A 22394-nucleotide genomic window follows, 5' to 3' on the forward strand; every position below is an offset into this window, starting at 1 on the left:
TTCCCACAGTGGGGTTTCTTTCAAACTGATGGGCCTGGAAGGAGTGCTTCCCAGGGCTGAGGAAGCAGGGCACCTGGGAGCTTGCCTTGTCTCTTGCTGGTAACAAAGTTTCTACTTTATTTTGTTGAAAACAATAGATAATCTATAAATAGAACAGTCTGGGAGGAGTAGAATGAGGTGAGACTGAACAGGGTTGAAACCATTTGATTCTGGGGTGGGCAGAGGAAGGGCAGGGGAAAAACTTCATCTCCCTGCATTTCGTTCAGGGCTCCTGCCTCCACCCTGCAGCTCCTGGGAGAGGCCCCTGAGGTAGAAAGGGGTTGTGAGAAGGTTGGCAGAAGGCAGGCAGGTGAAGTTCAGGCTGCCCCCGTGTAAGGCAAATGCACAAAGCATTGGGGTCAATAAATATGCCACCCCTAGCCCTGGGGGACCTCACCAAGGAGAACTGCATTAGTGGGGCTGAGGCCCAGGATAGGACAACCTCTTTATCACTGGCTCCTGTTTTCAAAGGAGAGCTGCAGGAGGTAGGGGTGAGCGGGAGACCACAGTGGGGTCGCCCTCATGTGTGGTGAGGAGGCAGCAGAGAGGCAGGGTCTGAGGAGCAGCGGGCCTTCTCGGCCAGCAGCTGGTAGAAGGGCTTGGGGGTCCCCCAGTCCTCATCATCGCTGCTGGAGCTGTCTTGCTTCACGATGCGGTTGTGCTGGCGGCTGAACCTGCGTGCTTTGATGCTGGGAGAGAGGTGGGAGGATGGATGAGCAGGGTTCCTAGCCTGCCTCCCGGGCAACTCTGTCCTACCCCTAGCGCTCTGGCCCCAGCAGTGACCGCCTTATCTGGCCCAGCTAGGGGAATCTCTGGGCTCCCAGGTCCAAGTCTACAGGCTGGGATTTGGTTCAGGGCCCTTTGCTGGAGCCGCAGGCCCCTGTGAGACCCGTTACAATCTGTGCGCACGCATGTGTGTTTCCAGAACCAACTGAGAACTGGACAGGTGGCAGCTCTTTGAAGTTGGTGGAGAGGAGGGGGTTTCAGGAGGGAGGAAGGATCAAAGGGGAGAAGAAAAGGAGGCCAAGTGACTGGGAAGTGAGACCTAGTTTCCTGCCCTGAGAAACTCCCTGTGGCAGAGAGGGCAAAGGAAGTTTAGGGCAGTGGGGTCCAAATACACGACTGATCTATTTGAACTTCTAAGTTACAGCGTTAGAGCATCGCTCTACTTTTGTCATTGTGACATCCAAATCTCCCACCCTAGGAAACTCCCAACTTGTTTCTAATATCACAAAGTTCACGGCTCGGAAAATCAGAGCTGGAGAAGGAGCAGGGAGGCTTCTCTCCTCCACCAGCCGTGCCTTCTGGGTGGGGGCTTCTCACCAGTATGGTCTCCGCTCCTGCAGGGTCATCACCCGCCAGAGTTGGGCCAGCTCCTTGGTGGCAGTGGTGGATGCAGTCCCAGGGCAGGCTCTGGGGAAGGGGGGAGGAGAAGGTGAGGAGAGGCCTGCAGTCTTGCCTGGCTTGGGCGAAGGCCAGTGATCTGACTATACGAGAGGGTCCCTTGCCTGCTCAGAGCCGCAGCTTTCCCATCTGAGAACTCAGATCTTTATTGTGTTGCCTTGAGAGGCCTACCTTTTGTGCCCTCTGGAGCAGAGGTGGCAAAGAAGGCAGCTGGACTAAATGCTGCTTGGAAATGGGCCACCAAGTGTCCCAGGACCTGCATCTGCTTGCTCCGATGCCAGCACCAGCTCTTCTCTGAGGCTTGGGGGCCTCCCCACAACCCGCGGCTTCAGGCCGGCAGTGATCACTTCAGGGCTGGGTGCCTGGTCTATCAAGTCAGCCCCAAAGACTTTCACTAGAAACCTTAGAAATGAGAAGCTCCTTCCCATAGGGTGGCTGGGGTGGGAGATAGGACTCTGAAACTGGGGAATAGCCTGGCCCAGCGCTTTTGAGCACAGCCAACCTGGAGAGCGGAGCAGAGAGAGGGACAGAGATCCCGGACAGAGGTCATTTGAGGCCTAGGACCGACCACATCTGAAGGCAATCCACCCCTCCCCTTTTTCTCAGGTGATATAAGCCAATTAATTGTCTTGTTTCATAAGTCTGAGTTGCATTTTACTGCTTACAGTGCAGCGGGGCCTGAGGGACGCCTGGGGAAAGTGTGGCTGAGGATGTGTCGCCAGCAGTGGGCAGCAGGCTCTGAGGGCCCCAGTCAGGGCCAAAGAGGACGCCTACCCACCGGATGTACTGCTTCCGGTTCATCCTGCAGAACATGATGAAGCCATTGACACACTTCTTCTTCGTCTGGGTGAGGCAGGGGGCTTTCTTGCTTTCCTTGGGCTTCACAGGGCCCCTGCCCGCCCGGCCCTTCCTGGCCTTCCTTCCAGCTGCAGGCAGAGTTGAGGCCCTCCGGGTTGGGGTCCACGTGTAGTCCCCGTCCTCTTCACTGGAGGACTGCAGGCCCTTGAGGTCAGCTTGAGTGTCCTGGGTGGGGGACAGAGAGGTGAGGGTGGGCAGGAGACGTGGGACCGACCTGGCAGATGGCTGTCCTCCTCACCTCCTGCTGCCTCCACCCCAAATCTGAGTCTCTGTCCTCCGAGCTGGGGCTAGATGGCTCCTTGCTGTTCTCACTCAGCGAGAGGTAGCAGCGGTCCATTGAGATCGAGGACTGACACAGGCTATGGGAGTCAGGAAGGTCTTCCCAAGCCTCAGGGGGTGTGTCCTGGGGGGTGAAGGAGAAAGACAGGAGCAGATATGAGGGGGATGGTGGTGTCTCTTCATGGCCTCCACTCACTGCTTTCCTAGGATGTAACAGGATTATCACAAATAGCTCAGGTTCAAAACGGTCTTATCCAGATGGATAAGATGGTCCCTTACCCTCAGATGGTCAAGCAAGTGTTCCCACGGGGGTCAGAGAGAAGCTGGACAGGGGTCTTCTGCCTTCTATTTTGGGGTACTGTATCTTAATCCCATCAGTTTACCACCTTGGGAAGTAGCCCTGTCGCCCTGGACAAGTCTTAACTCCTCTGAGCATCAATTTTATCCATGAGTGGTGGTCACTACACACTCCCTGCAAGGCTGAGAGGCACCTGGGGCAATGCCTGCACTTACTAGAGCTTTGCTAAGAGTTTTTTTTCTACTGCCAATTCAGCTACTCATTGAAGCAGGAGGCCGCCCCTACACAACACTGGAAGGAGAATCATTTGGGGACCAGAGCTGTGGCTGCCCCTCTGTCAACAGGATGTTGAGCTATGAGAGCCAACAGTGGCTCAGGAGGTAAGCTTGGGGGCCTGGGAGGGAGGCTTTTTCCAACTGAGGATCCCAGGGGTTGCCTGCTGTTTTCAGTTTTGTCATTTTTCAAGTGGGGTCACAAGAGATCCTGCCTCATAGAGCAGTCATAAAATTATGTGGGGTCTTTTCTGGGCACCTGGTAGTTTTTAGCTTTTATCCTTTGTGTCTACTTCATTCCAAGGGCCCAGCACAGAGCAGGGCGCCTGGTGGCCAGCAGGGAGTGTTCAAAGGATGGGCAGGTGAAGGCACAGATGGTGGATGAGTCCCTGGAAGGATGAGGGGAAGCATGATGGATGGACAGGTGATGGCTGGGGGAGGTGGCTGAAAGGTCAAGGGGATGGATGAGTGAATCGAGCAGGTGGAAAGGATGGATGGATCTGTGGACAGATGGGTGGACAGACACCTACCTTCTCCTGTGGTACCTCGAGCATGCAGGCAGAAGGTGGAGACTCAGGATTTAAGAATGCTTCTTCAAAGAGAGCTGTTGGTGGGAGACCAGAAGGGTGACTGGGCCAGAAACACCTCTCTCAGGGCACTATGCATCTGTCCTGCCACACCCCCTAGCCAGAGTGCTCATCTCTGGCTTTTAGCTTTGGGATCTCCTGTCCCAAGTCCAAATCCAGCTCACAGGCCAGGTCCCCTGGGAAGCCTCCAACCTGGGCAGAGCAAGTGGGTTCCTGCTGTGGGCTCCTGGAGCTTTCCACGCATCTCACTGGCCAGGGGCTGCTCCCTACCAGGCTTTGGGCTCCTCGAGGGATGGGATAGGATTCATCCTGGGTGGGATTCACCCCTGGGTGTCCAGCCCTGCCAAGCACAGGGCTGCACACTTGGCAGGCATGAATAGGTTTTTTTTTCCTGAATGAACCAAGCATCAGGTATAGCCCTGGGTGCTCACCTTGGGTCAGGTACTCAGTGCCGTCCTCCAAGATCTGTTCTGGCAGCAGTTTCCCTGGCGAGCTGAAGAGGGAGGGGCTGAGCCCTAGGATCTCGCTCGGGTGCCCTGTCACACTCCAGGTCTCCATCTGTGGAGGCCCCAAGGCCAGTGGGCTCCCTGAAAAGGAAGTATCGGGGTTGGGGGTGTGTCAGAGGTTGCCCTCCCCCTCAGCACAGCTGCCATCTTGGAGGAGATGGTGCCGGATGCTGGAGAAAGGACAATGTTAAGAAAGATTCTGAGGTAGTGTCTGGGATCAACAGAAGATTAGCAACGTCTGCCACGGCAACCGATGGCTCAGGTCTTAGTGGATGTCCATTCCCTTTCCCACCTTCCCCACTTCCACAGAAATCCCCAGAAGAAAGGTACCAAGAAGGCCCCACACTAGCCTACAAGGAGGGGAGATAGAGTGTCAGTCACCATGGGGGCTGCTCTCCGGGATCCAGGCAGGAAGCCAAGGGTCGGCATCTACGGACTCCTTGTCCACCTCCTCACTGGAGTCGTAGAATACCAGCGTCTGCCTGCAAGAGGTGAAATGCAAGAAAGACCTGAAGCCCTGAGCTGGAAACTGCGCTGGGCCCGAAGGTGAGCTGCTTCCCCTTTGGGTGTCTCAGTGTCACCCACTGTGGAGTTGGACAGGGATCTCTTTGTGCTGGCTGCGACGGGAGCACTGGGGGCGGAAAGCTCAGTCAGTGGAGGCACCTACCCAGAGCCTCAGGGCTTGTTAGGAGAGGCCAGCTGTAACCAGAGCTGATGACTTGGGGAGCAGAGCTGTGATGGGGGGTTGAGGAGGACAGAAAAGGCGGGCAGGAGGGAGGAGTGTGCTGAGCTCGGCCTAGAGGATGGGTGGTCTTCCAGGTGGATGAGGAGAACAGGCTTCCAAGAAGAAGGAACAAAGGAGAGAAGCCCAGAGGAGACCAGGGCTTGGCTCCCATGGGGAGTGGCAAATATTTGGTGATGTTAAGGGTAAGATTTGGGAGGGGGAGGGTGTAGCTCAGGTGGTAGAGTGCAGCTCAAGTTGTAGAGCGCATGCTTAGCATACACAAGGTCCTGGGTTCAATCCCTGGTACCTCCTCCAAAAATAAATAAATAACCCTAACTACCTCCCCCTCAAAAAAATAATTAAAAAATGGAAAAAAAAAAAAAGGTCACTTGGGACCAGAGAGAGTCTCAAATGCCAATTAAGATATTTGGGCTCTACCCAACAGAAAGGAGTAGCTTAAAGCCGAAAACTGACATGGTCTCTGGGTTAGAAAAGCCCCTCAGGTGACTGGTGGGGACGGGCTGGAAGGGTGAGAGAGGCTGGCGAGGGGCTGCGGCCCTGGTCAGCACACAGGAAGCAAGGCTTTCCCTCAAGCTTATGATAGCTGGCCCAAAGCTGGGCCCACGGAGGTCCTCACTCCACAGACACCAGCAGAGAGTAGAAACTGATCGCATTGCTCTCTAAGCCTTAGCCATTCCTGGCCAGACACCTCCGATTCTCCAACTCACAGCCCTTGGGCTTCCCTTACCTGGGGCAATTCTGTGTCCTGTTGAGAAAATGGGTCCTCTCAACCCCTTGCTGGCCCTTGAAGGCAGGGTAAGGCTGCACGTCCTGGGCACTGTTTTTGCCCCAGCAGCCTACGAGACAAGTCAGGATGATCACTCCTGTGACGGGACCAAATCCCAGGATGCACAGAGGCAGGGACAGGGAGGCGCCAGGGTCTGCCATGGCCTCTCCCTTCCCCATGCTAGCCAAAACCTCAGGCTGTGGGGTCTCTGTGTGAGGCTCAAGGGTACCCTGAATCACCCCCAGGGTTCTGGAATCCCTGTCCCTTTCAGAAGCTATAAGGAAGATAAAAGCTTTAAGTGGAATAATGATGATGAAGGTGATGATAGTAAACAAGTCTATGGTGCTTGCCACACCAGCTCGGTTTTAATCACTTTACTCACTATTCAGTAACCCTTTTCCAAAGGGTATGGTTATTATAATACCCATTTTCAGTTAAGTAAACTGAAGTATATTGAGTAACTTGCCCAAGGTCACACAGCAGAAGACCTGGGACACCCTCCCTCACCAGGTGGGTTAGGTACCTCCTCTGAGCTCCCACAGCCTCCTGGGCGACCCCAGGAAGCGAGTGTGTGCGGTTCCTTCACTGGACCATCAGCCGCACGGGGCATGCGGCCTAGCACAGAGGAGATGCCCAGCGAGTGAGGGCTAATGAATGGACAGAGGAATGGGATGACCCGGGGCCTCGCCTTCCAGTTCTCACCTACCCAGATCTGCTGGGTGTGTCACACCTTTTCAAGCTGGTGCAGGGACGGGGACCCACAGGAGCGATTATCTGGCTGCTTCAAGGGAAGGAAGTTTCCCAGGGAGGCCCTGCTCTTATTCCCAGTTCTGTGATCCTGTCCCCCCACCCCACCCTTAACACCCACCGCAGAGCCTGAAGGGAAAAGAAAACTGAGACAGAGGCTGTGAACAGTGTCTCTCTGTCCCCCATAGAGTCTGCGGCTACTAGGACTGTACCCAGATGTCGCAAGTGCCTGATAAGCCGTGTATAAACCACCGGCTAAGTTAGCAGAGGGGAAAGAGACCAACTTGAGATGTCACAGTGGACGCTGTTCTCAGCCATATCCAGCAATGTCAACTGGAATCATCCTCCCTTTCTGTCACCTTGAGACGGGGATGACACAGCCTTGGGGTGACTGTAGGAGTCGGGGCATCTTGGAGGGGTGGTGGTTCCCACCACGTTTCTTTCTTTCTGGTCTGGGGATGGGGTCACCTCCTTCTCAGGCTTGTCCAAGGCCAGACAGCGACGAGGGTTCTGGGCCTGGGTCTGGCCTTCTGGGAGAGCAGAGACAGTGTCAGACAGGGGTGGGACCTGACTGTTACCAGAAGGTGGTTCAGGTGGGGGTCTCCTTTGCGGTGGGCCCGACAAGCCATTTCAAAGCTTTGCCTGGTCTCGTCACTCCGCAGCCCTTCCTGGGCAAGCCCAGGATCTCAGTTAGAGATCACCTAGTCAGACACCCCCTTCCCCCGTCCGCACGTTAGAATCACTTTGCAGGCTCTGAAAATATCCCGCTGCCCAGGCTCCACCCAGATCACTGAAGCCTGACTTTCAGGTGTGAAGCCTAGGCACAGGCATTTTGGAAAGTACCCCAATGATTCAGATGTGCAGCCAGGGCTGGAAATCATTGATTAGGTCCAACTCCCATTTTAAAGGCATGGAAACAGAATCCCGCGAAGGGGAAGGGACATGGGGTGAGTTGGTAGTGAGGCTGAGGTGGGACCTGCGACACTTGCCTCCCATACTGAGGTCCTTCCACTGCCCCACACTCCCCGAGCCCTGGCCCAGTGATGGATAACTGGGCAGAAAGACGATAAATGCTGACAGCAGCTTCCATTTGCTGGGCTCTTGCCATGTGCCCCTCCTTTAAGCATTGCTTGAGGGGTGCGTACATGGGCTCCCAGTCCTGAAGACCACCCTGTGGCAGTTCAAAAATACTCTAATTTCCAGACCAGGAAGCTGAGACTCAGAGAAGGAGAGGGACCACCCCAGGCCTCAGAGCTAGGAAGAGGACGAGGCAGGAGTCGAACCCAGGCACATCTGAATCTAAACTCTCATGAAGGGCTCAGTCAGGATTGCCTACTGGGCCTCCCTCCTGTCTGACCCCTGCTTCCTGTCCTGCCTCCACTGACAGCTTGTACCTGACACTCGGGCTGCCTTCTTCTTCCGAGGTTTCCGGCAGGCTCCCTGAAGATGGGACTTATAAGAGCGTGGAGAGCTAGATGGGGTGGAGTGTCTCCGCCCTGCTGGGCCTGCGGCGGGCTTCCAGCCCAGCCCTGCACAAGACAGAGCAGGAGACAGGTCAGATGCCTTCACCCTCCTCCGACCCAAATCCTGCCTCCAGACAATGCTTCCCATTGGAGTTGGGGGCTGGGGGTCTGCCACAGTCCCCAGACTGACTTTACAAATGTTGAAACTGAGGTCCCAGGAGGAGATGGGACTTGTCTGAGGTTGCATACCCAGGCAGCAGAAGTACAGGGCGAAAACTCAGATTTCCCCAGATCCATTACAGGCCTCGGCTGAATGAGAAGGAAGACAGACTCAGCCCTTCTCAAATGCATCCCTGTCTTCCTCTCCCAAACCAATTCTTCCTCCTACCTTCCTCAAGACAGTGGGGTGTCTCCTTGGGAGGCCCAGGGCCTCTCCCTCAGGCCTCTCAATTCTTCCTCATTAACATCTCCCAAGTTTAACCACTTCTGTCCATATTCTCAGCTACAGTGTTAGACTAGCCTTGTCTTCTGCTGTCCAGATCTTTCCTAAAAGCATATTCACTGAACTCCCCAACTGAATGTGGCTTTCCTCTGGCTTCAAGTCCTTCAGTAATTCTTATCTTCTTCTCCTTCCTTAGCTGGGCACTCAAAAGCCCTTCAGAATCTCATCCCTGCCACATCTCTGACCCGTCTTGCCCTGTGCTTATCACACCAATGACAACAGCAGCTGGCACACAAGCATTAGACGACTGGCATGTCCCAGGCGCTGTGTTACACTCTTGATGTGTATTAACTCATCTCATCCTCACAACAAACCCAGAAAGGAAGTACAAGTATTAGTCTATTTTGCAGCTGAGGGAACAGAGGCACAGAGAGGTTTAGGTCACAGGAAGTGTGCCTGATTCAGGATCTGGCTCAAGAGTCTGCACCTGTCACCTGGGTGCTACAGAGCTCCTGTGGTCATACCCAACTTCTAGCCCACCCCCAGATACTCCACACGTGTCCTCTCAAGCCTACAGGCTCTTGCTCACACTGTTTCTTCTGCCTGGCACAGTTTCCTCTTCCCTGTCCTCAAAAGCCCCGCTCCAGGGCCCCTCCCACCACAGTCTTCCCAGACACCCTCCTCCAAAGTCACAGCACCCTGCACATCCCTCTGGCTTTGTCCCATGCCCTGGGCTGTGATTTCCCGGAGGGCCTGGACCCGGCTAAGTCACTCAGTGTCCCTGACAGCCGGGACCATCCTTGGCACACAGCAGGCCCTGGGAAATGCTGGCTGAACTTACTCACCCCCAAGTCCACCTTCCCCATTGGTGGTGTGGAATTTGAGCAAGGCCTTGGCCACATCGATGCTTCTCTGGAGGTACTGAATGTAGTGCAGGACGTGCAGCAGAATCTCCTTCTGTCCCCGGAAGACAGACAGGTTTGAGCCCAAGAGCAGGGGCTCAAAATGGGTGGGCTCCAGGACCCTGTGCCCCAGCCCAGAAATCCCCTCACTGGCAGAAATGTTTCTGTCCTGCTGTTTAGTCCTCAGTGGGGCCCAGGAACATGGTGGTTCCAGCTAAGGAAATTGAAGCTCAGGGTACTTAAGGAATGTGGTAGGATTACAGAGAGGAAGCAGCAGAGTTGGGATCTGAACCCAGGCCTGCCTGCCTCCTGGTCTGGTTGTTGCACACACAATGTTTGACTTCCCACCCCTGGTCCTTGGCATATGGTGAATTCTCTATATGCAAAGCCCTCTTCTTCTCCCCACAGACTCCCTGTCTGACTTCTCCTCCTTTCAGCCTCAGCACAGTGCTTTCCTCTTCCAGAAGCTTCTCCTGCCCCCCTCTCCCCCAGGCTGGGTCAGATATCCCTCCTCAGCACTCTTGTAACACCCAGGGCCTGTTTCCACCCAGGCACTTGCTACACTGTTTTATAATTATCTGTTTACGTGGCATTCTCCCCCATTGACCTTGAACTAGTTGAGGGTAGAGACTGTAGCTAGTTGATTTCTGGATCCCAAGCACACAGAATCAAGAATTGCTGAAGGAATGACTCCCACAGCACCAGCAGGCAGCCCCCTTCCAGCCACCAAACACTGACTGAGTTGGTATTGGAGATACCAAGCTAAAAAGGTACTACCCACTAAGGGCCACATGGAGGGGTGAACTAGACATACTTCCATTTGCCTTCATGGAATTTATAATCAGGGAGGGAGACAGACCTTAATAAACTCATAATTTATATGGAATTATTGACCTTTTGATAAGCATTATGAATAAAAGAGTAGAACACAGGGGATTCTGAATTTAGACTTTCTGGGTGTCCAGAAAGGCCTCTGAAGTGGAAGCAGAGGTAGAGGAGTGATCAGAAGATGCTACACTGCAGGCTTTGAAGGGGTCATGGGCCGAGGACCACAGGCGGCTTCTTCTGTTGGCAAAGGGAGAGGAAGTGGCTGCTCCCTTGGAGCCTCCAAGAGGAACCAAACCTGCTGACTCTCTGACTTCAGTCCAATGGGACTGATTTTGGAGTTCTGATCTCCAGCACTCTGAGAGAATTAATCTGTGTTGTTTTAAGCCACTAAGTGTGTAGTAATTTGTTACAGTAGCAACAGGAAACTAACACAAGCACCTACAACTGAGAGAGATTTAGCAGAGAGAATCAACGGGACCTGGTGATGGATGGGCCAGGGTAGGCAGGGAGAAGGCTAAGGAGAGGGTCAGGCAAATCTCTTCCAAACCTCCACTGCTCTGAACCTCTCTGAAAGCAAATAGCACATTCTAGCTGGGATCAGTTATTCCTGCATTCAGATCTTTATCTTCTTGACCAGATTCTGAGTTCCCAGAGGAGGAGGGCTGGGTCTCAAATTTCTCCCCCAACCCCTTGTTGGAAGCATAACAGCTTCTGACATCCAACAGTCTTTCCATACACGGCCGCTGAGTGAATGGATGAGGGACTGAATGAGAGAAACGAGAGCAAGAACACATCACACCAGACTTTCACGATCTCTGAGTCTCATATTAAGTTGTTCCTCCTGGGAGCAAGTGTTAGCTCAGCTCTATAAACCTTTATTGAGTAGCCACTGGGGACATCCAGAGAAGCTTTATCTATTCCTACCTCATGGAGATGGTCCCCACAGGGTCACAAAAGAAGACACTCGGACAGGGAACCGGCATTTATTCAGGCCCTGTCATAACTATCACGTCATTTTGGCCTCACGGTATCTCTGTGTAGGAGGAGTTATCTTCCCTTGTTTTATAGCTGAGAAACCTGAGGCCTGTGAGGCTGATAACCTGAGTGAGCTGCCTGGAGTTCTCCAGGTGTGGAGCTGGAGGACTCAGATCCACAGCTGTCTGACTCTCAGAATGAAGACCTTTCCCCAGCATCTTGCCAGTTTTTTCCCTCCCAATTCCTCCTGCCTCCTTTGCGAGAAAGAATCCCCCAGGCTTGTAGTCACGGAATCACAGGCTCCTGGAAATTCCCACTCGGAGCAGGACCATTCCCACATCAATGCTGTCACTGGGTGGGTCTGTCTAGGTTTCCCAAGACAAGGGAGGTCAACTCGATTACTGATATTTTCAGATCTGCCTCCAAGCTCCCCCTCCTCTCCTTCAGCCCTCTTACCTTGGTGAGTTTCTTGGTACCTGTCCTCAGGGCCACGGGTAGCAACAATGCCAGCTCTTGCAGTTTGCTGGTGTGATTTTTCCTCTGCCTTCTGTTTTGAGACAAGAGCTGGTTTTGGTTAAGACATCCAAAGTGGAATCTGGTATCTGAGCCCCCAGACCACCTGTCTTGGTGTTCCCCACCTCAGAGAAGCTCCACCCTGCACTCCAGGTACCTGAGACAGAATCCTGGGCATCCTCTCCCTCAGCCCCTGGCCCAGTCAGTCACTCAATCTTGCTCACTCCTCCTCCCTTCCCTTTTCTCCATCCCCTGCCTCTGCCATAGCTCATGTGCTGACATCCTCATAGTTCTCCCAGCCTCCCATCTGGCCGCCTCCAGTCCACATTCTCCACTAGAGTCAGGGTGATCTTTCTGAAACACAGACCTGACCATGGTTTTCTCATCCGTGCAATGGGAATGAGGATATTCATTCAGGCCCAGAGGGTTGTCAAGAGAACTAAACACATGAGTTGCCCATTAAGTGCTTCAAACCTCCCAATGCTGGGGGAGGGTATAGCTCAAGTGGTAGAGCGTGTGCTTAGCATGTGTGAAGTTATGGGTTCAATCCCTAGTACCTCCTCTAAAAATAAATAAATAAATAAGTGAAACTAATTACTTTCCCCTGACAGCAACAAAATTTTAATTAAAAAAAAAACCTCCCAATGCCATCCATTATTAAGGATCAAGGTTAAAACCCCTAACATGGCTTATAATCCCCTAGTGTCTGGCCTGGCTGACCATTCTGGTCTCATTTCTTACTTCCTTTGGTTCTCTCCCATCAGCTGACCCTAACTCCCTCCACAGGGTAAGTGAGGGACCTCTGCTAGGGTCCCCCTGCTCCTGTGCTCAGGAATTCCTCTGATCCCTGTACTGGAGTGAGAGCTGAGTTAGGGGGCACCACTGGATCGCTAGCACCCAGAACAGGGACTGGCATACTGTGAGAACTCATTGCCTATTTCCTAAATGAATAAATAAATAAGGGCATGAAAGAGGTTGACTCCTGAGCAGATGGAGAACTTTCAGGATCGAATCACTGCATTCATAATTCATAATATACTCATTTACACACACCTCTACTCCTCTCTCCTGACGGATGGAGACACCAAGACATTGGAGTCTCTCTCCCAAATCACACACCACTGCCACGACTCCTGCTACTCCTCTGGGAAGGCCCAAATACCTCATCTCCACCAATCCTTAGCTCACCTTCCTTCAGGGTCTGATTCAATTGCCACCTGTCCCAGGAAGCCTCCCCCAACCTCCCCGTCTTCCTCCCCGAGTCTGTCCACAACACTTCGTGTCATCTGCAGCACAGCCGTGCCAGAAACACTCCCTTGATTACAGGTGCATGTTTCATTCCTACTCACACCCATGAACTGATACCTCCTTTTTGCCAGGCCCTGTGCTGGACACCATGGAAAGGGAGAGGAATCAGTGTCACTGCCCTCGAGGTGATGGGGGAGCAGTGTGGGAGACACACTGATCTCCCTAACCAAACTCTGAAGTCCTGAAAGAATCCTCCTCACTCATTCATTCAGCAGTTACTTATTGAGCACATATTCTGTGCCAGGAACTGCGACAGGTGACAGGGACAAAGTCTATAAAAGAAACACAGCCCCTTCTAGAGCCAGTATAATCAGGGCTAAAGTCATTAACCAAATTGTCCCACAAACAAACATAAAATGGCAGCTAGGAACAGAACCAGCTACGAAATTTGCTGGGGGTGGGGGGCATCGCAAAAGAAAATGTGGGGTTCCAAAAAAAAGAGAAAATGTGGGGTTCCTTGTTCAAAAATTAAAAATTTCAAAGAGAGGTTATAGCTCAGTGGCAGAGTACATGCCTAGCATGCATGAGGTCCTGGGTTCAATCCCGAGTACCTCCTCTAAAAATTAATAAATAAGCAAAACTAAACCTTACCTACACCCCCCCCCCCACGGAAAAAGAATTTCAAGATGGTGAAAGCAGAGCATTAAACCAAGCATTGGGCGCTTCTAAGCTTAGGGCCCTATGACTGCCTGAGTCCCACACCCATGAAGTTGGCCCTCAAGGGGACAAAGGAGAGGTGTTACTTGGTGTTATGGAAGATTGTGATCGGTGGCTTTGATCTAACCTCTGAGGTTTTTCCTGAGGAAGGAAAACAGGCCAGAAGCTGTGCTTGAAGGATGAGTGGAGATGTATAGGTGACGAGGGAAAGGGAACCTTTCAGATAGAGCGAGTGTGGGGAATTTAAAGGAAATAAAGCTGAAGTGTCTGAAGCACAGAAAGCGAGGAGTCCTGTGGGGTGAGATGAGGCTGGAGGAGGAGGTAGGAGCCAGATGAGGCAGGGTCTTATAGGCTCACCATATGAAGGAGTTTAGCCTTTATCAGAAGACCAATGGGAGGAATTAAAGGGCTTTCTGCAGGGGATGACATCATCAAAGCACCCTCTCAAAACCACTATGGATACAGGAGACTACACATATCAGTCAATTGAATGAAAGAATGAAAGAAAAAAAAAATCACCAATTGGACTCTAGTTCCCCTTTGGTAGAAACCATAACTTTGAGGGGCCGGGGTGTTGGAGTTCTACCCTTGGAGTAAAACTGGGTAGGTTGAACTCTAGCATCCTGTCTAGCCCAGATACTTATTTTTTGCCTACCACTTTCCTGCTGTTTAGAGGACCCCTAGAAGCTCCAGCAAGAAACAACAAGAAAGCCAAGAACAAAAAGGGTCCAGGTCTATTTAAGTTCAAGGTGATATTTGACCATATCTGAGAAAAAGGGTTTCTTATCAACTAGTCCCTGGGGGTTTACTCTGGGTTTTGCAAAGCACTGACAGAGCCTTCTGTGAAAACACAGAAGTTCCAGGGAAAAAATCTGGAGGGAGAACAAGGGGGGACTAGGAATCGCAAAATCTTGGCCTCTTCTGTGCAGCAGTCTTGAATAAGTGTGACCTGGGCTCTGCTCACAGCGGCCTTTGGGAACCAGGAACTCGCTCCCAAGGTTGCCCCTTTTCCTTGCTAGATGGTTCTGGTTTCAGCCGAGTTCTTTCTTCATAGTCTCTGTAATTTTCACCCACTAATCCCAGCTCTGCCCTCTGGTTCTGTGGGGAATAGGTCAGCTCCAGCCACTTGGGTCCTATTCTGTTTCTCTCAACTGCCAAGTTTACTTCTGCCTTAGGGCCTTTACCATTCCCTCCACCTGAATGTTCTGTTGCCCGGATTTTTGCATGGTTGGTTGCTTCTTTGCCATTTAGTGCTTAGCTTAAAGGCAACCTCCCCAGAGAGGCCATTCCTGATTACCTGATCTAAATAAGCACATCCTTTGTCACACCCCCATGTAATTCACCAGCAAAGGCAGGGAATTTTCGCTCTTATTTATGACTGTATCCTAGATTGATGTAGCTATTAGGCACAGTAAGCAGCGTCCCTAGGGCTGGTGATACTTTTAGGGGCTCATGAAAATGTTTTAGTTTCTTTTAGAGTCTAAAGAGAAAAAAATTAATATTATCCAACTTGGATTATATTCCTCTTTATACCAATGCAGTTGTAAACTATCCTTTTTAATATGTTTTTAATGGAGGAAGGAGCCCAAGAAGGAAAACTGCCTAGGACCCATGAAAGTCATTATGTGGCCCTGGCTACATCCTTACCACCTAGAATAATGCCCCACACTTAGTAGGTGCTCAACAAAAATTTGTTTTGAATCAATGAATGCTCCTTCAGTCTTATCATGGCCTTGCAGTCTTTGAAATGGCAAATGACTCTGATTCCTGGGTTTCCTCTTCCCTGAGCTAATCAGTCTAAACACTCGCTAGTTTGTTTATTTTATATAAGCTGGAAGGAGCCTTAATCAAGGGGTAGTCCAAATTTCTCATATTAGCTGTGGGAAAACCAAGGCCTTGACTTTAATTTGCTTTAACAGGTGTAGGAATTTAAGAGGTAGAGCTGCCCCAAAGTAGGACAAAGCAGGGGGCAGTCCCAAGAGGCAGCATAGTATTTGGTTATAAACACCAGCTTTTGAAGCAAACGGATCTGGTTGAAATCCTAGCTCTGCCACTTGCTGTGTCACTTTGGCCAAGTGCTTTCATCTCTCTGAGCCTGTTTATAATTCATTTATAAAATGGAGGTGGCTGGAAAGTTTGATCTTGTCTAGAAGATGTTTAGCACATAGGGAGTATTAGCTCAAAACAGAGGGTAGACAGTCATTCACTGGAATGATTTAGGGATAAAGGATGTTGGAGAATGGGGTGGAGGTATTGTATTGGATGGCTGTTGTTGATAAAAACTTGTTTTTGGTTTGACCAACATCCAATCCCTCCTTTTCTGGTAATAGTTTCCTTTGGGGAATGACCCCTCCGCCACTCTCAGTCCATGTTTCAGAGAGGCTGATCCCAACCTCCCTTCCACTAGGGAGCACCAAACCAAGGTCTAGCCAAGAAGTCAAGTGATTGGTTCAGGACTGGGGTCATAACCCAGGCTTGGCTAATCAGAGTCAGTGGATCCTGGAAAGAGACTCTCTCTGCTGGGATGGTCAAGTTGGCAGGACATGGAACTGGAGCTGCTGGAAGCCATCTTGCCCTCACGAATGGAGAGCCAACACAGACAACAGCAGAGCAAGAGAGGCAGATTCCTGGCCATCTCATTTAACCCTCCACCTGGAACGAACCAAGCCTCATGCCCCTGAATTTTTTGTTTAAAGGCTCCAGTAAATCCCCTTTCATGCTTAAGCCAGTTTTAGCTAGGTTTATGTTCATTACAATTAAGAGTCTTTATTAATACAATGACCCCCACATCTAGAAAAAGGGGAAAGAGAATGCATTGTTGGTGACCTCTGGGATTCCAGAAGGAATAGGCAAGTGAGAGAAGCATTCTTCATTTTCTTCATGTGCTCCTTCTGAGCACAGTACCTAAGTAGAGAATCTGAACAAAGCAGGTGCTTATTTTTGGAGTTAATGAATGAAGAGATAGGTGGATGGAAAGTCACTGGGGAAGACAGTGGGGGATAGGATGAACTCTGGCTCTTTTCTTTACCCAGAATTTGGAGGTAGGGAGAAATCTGATCCAACCTCAATCTGATAGGAAAATCACCTCTATGAGATTCCTGACACTTGGTAGTTGCTTAATGGTGGAATGAATAGATGAACAAAAGAAAGGAAGGAAGGGCATGTAAGAAACTCAGAATGTCAAAACCTTCAAGGGCTTAGAGATGATCTTTGTCAACCACCTCAGAATTCTCTCATCTTGAAATGGCAGTAATATTCAAACTTAGTTCCTCCGTGGAATTGTTGTAAGGATTAAAGGATGTCATACAAACAAAAGGCTTAGCAAAAAGCCTGGCAAGTTAGTAAATGCTCAGTAAACATTACTGTTATTATTATTCAACCAGAGTGGCTGGAGATGTAAGGAAGATGGGCCAGGGGGAATGCTTACCTGTCACTGAGACTCAGGGAACTGGCTCTGGGCCGTTCAGGAGAGCACAGGTATTTGCTGGAACCCCACATCTGCAAAGAGGGAAAAAGAAAGAATTACTAGTGACCTCTGGGATTCCAGGAGGAATGCAGTGCGACCGGCAGACTCATTTTCCCCATGGTGATCCTTTGAGCACTCAGAGGTCCCAAAATAAGTCCCCAGGCCCCATAAATACAGGCCAAGAGACCAAATTAAAATACCAAAACTCTATGAATTCCAGATTGTAAATTTGGGCCCCTAAGTCATGATCCACACCTAAAACTAAAAGCAATAAATTCTCAAACTTTGACTTCAGAACTTCAGTTTTAACAGTGAGATGTAAGACTCTGTAATGGGGACCAGAACTGAAAACCATGGCTTGAGATCTCTAAACTGTGATATTAAGACACTAAAACTGACTTTAAACTCCCAGTGAGGACATAGAACCCAAAAAGAGCCCTTCCCAAACCTAAAAACCCTAAACTCTAATACTGAGATACTCTAGACCCCCCTAAACTATTACCTTCTGATCCTCAAATATAAGCCTAATCCCACATATCAAGATTACAGACCATAAACCTTAATACTGAGGACTCAATTCCTAAAGTAAGAAATCTAAGCCCCTCAAAGCAAAACTGAGCCCCCTAAATTGACCTCAGATCCTAAATTAAAGACCTCTAGACCCCAAAACTGTCACTTCAGACCCTGAAGTTGTGACCCCAACTCTAAAACTGTGCTCTCACATGTGAGTTTCACTCTGAGACTCAAACTCTTAAACTGAAGCCTCATACTCAACATGGGGGACTCCGGGCCCTAACACTTGATTCTCAAAGTTCCAAATTGTGACTCCAGGCCCTAAATCTCATACCTCCTACCCTACATTGAGATTCTAGACTTTAAATCTATACTAAGGCTTCAGTCCTCCCCAGTTCGACCTCAGATCCCCAAAATGATACTCCAGACTTCAAGCTGGGATCTCCAATTGCAATGGGAAAGCTTCCAGTCACAAAACCTAAGACCTTCAGATTTCCAAAACTAGTTCTGTCCAAACACAAATCCCAAGACCCTAGCTCCTAACTTGTGACCCTCAGCACCACTATTCAGAGACTTCATATTTCAAACTTGAGTCTGGATTCCAAAACCTATGCCCTGCCTCAGACCCAAACTCCGGCTCTGCTGCCCAGGTCCTGCCTCCACTACAGCCCCGGCACCCAAGGCATACCCGCCCTCCTGTCCCCCTGAAACTCCCAGAGGGTGGCCACGACCACAAAGTGTTGCTCCTGGGTGGACCCCAGGCTCCCTTCTGGTCAGCTAGTCCCCCGCTCCCTTTCCCTCAGCTTCCAGCACCCGCCTCAGGAAGTGCAAAATGGCGTGAGGCCCCCTTTCTGGTTTTGCGCCAGCCCCACACTTCGAAGCCGGATCAGACAGCGTCTCGCGCTGGTCCCGGGAGAATGGCCGCGCGTGAGCCCAGGCTGGCCTCGGCCACTAAGTTCCCAACCCAAGCGTGAGGTGGGCGCGAATCCCCTTTGGTGCGAGGCTCCTGCCCAAGGCCTGAGGAGGAGAGCAACAGGGAGCTTTTGAGGCCAGGCCACGCCCCCACCAGTTCCCGCCAGGGTGTGCTGGGCACGAGACTGGAGAGGGGAAACGGCAGGGTGCAATGGCCTGCGCACGCGCGCCCGGGAAATGTTCCCTGTCTTCTAGCACAGCGCGAGCCTGGCCTCGCGCCTCCTGACACAGCCTTTGCTGTTGCGCGCCAAAGTTCCGACCAATCAGCGCTCACTCAGTTGCCCGCCTTTTCGGTAGGCACCGCCCCACATGGCCACGCCCCCCGGCGACCAGGTCCAGGACCAAAGGAGCCTAAAGGGAGGCGGGGTCTCCCTAACTGCCAACTCTCAGGGAGAAAGACCAGTTTCCCTATTTGCCCTCTGGTGTCTCATTTCCACATTTTCCCTTTACCACATGTCTAATGAGGGCCTAATGTGTGCCAAGCACCATGCTGGAAGTTGGGAATTTAACCGAAGTCTTAACCTGTGCATAGGCTGTGAGAACTGCAGTGAGGCTGAGGCTGCATTAAAGAGCCATAAACTGAGAAAAGGTTTAAAGAGGAGGGCCATTGGAGTTGGGCCTGAGTAGCAGTTCCCCCTTGTGAAGCTGTTATGTCCCTTTATGTAGCAAACTCTCCATTTTATAAAGTTCATTCTCATGGCCCATGAGGAGGATGTGCAGGAAAATATAGCTTAAGGAGAGGTGATCTAGCATTCTGGTGGAGAATAGAGACCCTGGTGTCCCACACATTTAAGTTCAAATCACTTTCTTGCTGTGTTGCCATGGAGAAAACCTCAAGCTCTTTCTGCCTTAATTTTTATAAATTTGGTTTTCTGCAGAGTGGCATATAATTAGCATGCAATAAATATTTACTAAGCACTTATTTACACTGTTTTGGGTGCTTGAACAAGATACTCAAAGGTGCTTGTCCTCGTGGAACATCTGTCTAACTATGATGTCTGCAAATTCCTAGTGCATGGAGATTTCCTCCCTCCTAAGGCTTAATTTCCTTATTTGTGAATTAGGGGGTGGTGGTCAGAAAACCAGGGAGGAAATGGATGGGAAAGTGAGAAAGTACAAGGCACTGTTAATTACTATGCTAATCAGTTTAAGTAAATCGATAAACTTGCTCTTTCCCAACTCTCCACCCCTCACAAACTCCCCTTTGCAATATTCTCAATTCCTTTTCCAAGAGCCCCGGACAAAGATGGAGGAAGCTGGACTCCAACTCCCAGCGCGCCTGGCGGGGGCGCTCTCTGCGCCTGCGCTGCCAGGCGCCCTCTCTGCCCCCTGGGAGTTAGAGTCGTTCTTTGACTCAGCCCGCCCAGTTTGCGTCCTTCCCCACCTCCAAGCTTGACCGTGCTGCCTTCTGGGAGATGTAGTCCATGGCTGCCCAGACTCCAATTCCCAGCGGGCTTCGGGGCGGGAACCCGGAAGGGGAGGCTGGAGAGGAGCGAGTGGGGGAAACCCGCGTAGCCGAGGGAGCTGCAGCGCGCGGAGATGGTGAGAACCCCGAGCGGGGGCCGGGGGCGCTTGAGAACCGAGGCGGGGGTTCGGGACCTGGTGGCGAGAGGGAAGAGGCAGTGGCTAAAGAAGGGGCTGGATGAGGGGAGGTCGCTCGGGGGAGGGGATTGGGAGAAATGGGAGTCGGAGGGAATAGTAGAAGAATGGGGGCTGGGGATGGGTCTTGAAGGTGGGGAGAGAGTCGAGCTTTGGGATTGATTATAAGGGAGCTCAGAGCTGGGGAAAGGAGTCCCGAGTTGGAGAAGGGGCTGGACGTCCAGGCAGAGGCCCTTAAGGGGGCAATTTCGAGAGGTATAGCCTGGGGGATGTGGAAAGCCATAGGAGTCAGTGCTAGATGAATGAGGGAGTCTAGAGGCTCCAAGGGAGAAGCCAGCTGTGGGATGCTGTGGTTTGGAGCCTCTGGGTCGGATTGAGGGCAAGAGGGCAAACTGAGATGATGGAAGAGAGAGATCAGTGGTAGAGTGGTGTGTAAGTTAGGATCCAGGACTGTGGGTAGGGTGGGGAGCAAGAGATTAGGGGCCTGCATATGGCAATAGTTTGCTTAGTCCAGCCAGAGACTCCCGATAAACTGGGCAGTCACAGAACTGTAGGATAATATGGCCAGAAGGGGCCATAGAGACCTTTTACACTTTCATTTCTCCAGTGGGATTTAGAAGAGTGTAGTGGTTTATGTGCATGGACCGTTCAACATTCAGATCTTTTCTTCTGCCACTCCTTTATGACCTGGGCAAGTGTCCCCTCTCTGACACTGAGTGCCCTTATCTGTATTGTGGGAACAACATGCCACTGAGAAGAGAGGAGGCTCTATAAGGTCGTCATCCTGGCTGGCAGTAAGTCCTTAGTCTCAGAGCTGTTGGTGGGAAGTTCCCTACCCCAGGAATGTGACTAGGTCACAGGTGCTAATGGTTTCCCTCCTTTTCAGTCCAGCCCCAGGGGTGTTTTCTCAAAACTTGGCACACCCCAGTTCTGAAGCATGCAGGGTTTCCCCATAGTCAATTCCAGCTAAAACTTACTGTTTAGAAAGTGCCCGGCCCTGTTCTCAGCTGTTTGTATGTATTAACTCATTTAAGTCTGACAACATCCCTAAGTTGTAGGTGCTGTTATTATCTCCATTCCACAGAAAGGAAGCAGAGGCACAGAGTTCAGCAACTTTCCCAAGGTCATCCAGCATTAAATGGTAGACTCAGGATTTAAGTTGAGGCATCCTAGCTCAATCTGTGCTCTCGCCACGGTAATTTAGCCCCCTCTCCTCGTGCTGAAGTACAATATTATGAGTAGGGCGGAGACTTGAGAACTGAAGCAGTCTTCAGTTTGAATTTTAGTTCTGCCATGTACCTGCCGTGAGACCTTAGGCAAGTCTTTTTGCTGCTCTTTAACTATAAAATGCGAGCAGGAACCATAGGAAGGTTAGAGGGTTCAGGGAGGTAAGCATGTAAACTGCTTGGATAAGTGCTTGATACATGTGAGTTGTCATTCTTTTGAATGGAAAATGGGAAACTCAGACCTGAGGGAAAAGGCAGTAGTGAAGGACTAGTGAGGGAAACATCAGCCAGGCTGCCTCCTTTCCTTCTCTCCCAGGTTGCTCCCACATCCTGAATCTTCTAGTCCCCCACTCTCTCCCTTTGGGCTGCCAAGTCCAAGGGTTATTCCTCAAGGGGGTGGTCAGAAACTCAATCGGTCCCCATTCCCATTCCCATCCCCAGCCAAATATAAATAATTCACTTGCCAGTGCCCAGCCTGGCCCAACTCCAAGTGTTTCAGCAAATAGGAAATATTTCTACCAACTGTGTGTTTCCCCCCCCGTCCCCTTTTTGGTCATTAGGACCTCACTGGGCAGTTTGGCAACTTTGTAAGTCATTTTGAAACAATTTGGTTCATTTGTTGTGAGGTCTCCTGAGTTTATCCCCTAAGTTCTCTGACTCTGATAGGAAAGCTTCTGGTTAAAAGCACTAGCATCAGAGAGGCACTGGTCTGCATCTCCATCTCAGGTGCTGTGTTTCCTTGGCCAAGTTGCAGTCCCACTCTGGGCCTCAGTTTTCTCATATGTGAAATGGGTGCACTTTCCAAACATGAGACCCTTGTAAGGAGTTGATGAGAAAACATGTATAAAATGCCAAGTGCATATTAAGCTCTTAATAAGTGTGTGGTCTTTTGGTTAATTTTATTCTTTCAAGAAAAGTGTATATTGAGCATGTGCTCTGGAAACAGAACACCTAGTTTTGAATCCTGGCTCCATCACCCACCAGCTGTGTGACTTTGGGGAAGTCACTTAACCCCTCTGGACCTCAGTC

General features: G+C 51.0%; 1 protein-coding gene across 1 annotated transcript; it reads right to left on the reverse strand.

The window, feature by feature from the left end:
- Window positions 1-10: 10 nt before the first annotated feature.
- Window positions 11-17347, reverse strand: MEIOSIN (meiosis initiator). The gene is given in 15 exon segments (XM_074369400.1): window positions 11-728; window positions 1363-1452; window positions 2222-2466; window positions 2540-2704; window positions 3681-3754; window positions 4169-4324; window positions 4625-4725; window positions 5716-5824; window positions 6786-7031; window positions 7896-8030; window positions 9252-9363; window positions 11568-11687; window positions 15904-16014; window position 16600; window positions 17017-17347. Coding segments are annotated over 15 exon segments (1905 nt in total). The 5' UTR covers window positions 17088-17347; the 3' UTR covers window positions 11-559.
- Between the last annotated feature and the right edge of the window lie 5047 nt (window positions 17348-22394).

The sequence above is a fragment of the Camelus bactrianus genome, chromosome 9 (genome assembly GCF_048773025.1).
Source record: "Camelus bactrianus isolate YW-2024 breed Bactrian camel chromosome 9, ASM4877302v1, whole genome shotgun sequence".
Taxonomy (NCBI): Eukaryota; Metazoa; Chordata; class Mammalia; order Artiodactyla; family Camelidae; genus Camelus; species Camelus bactrianus.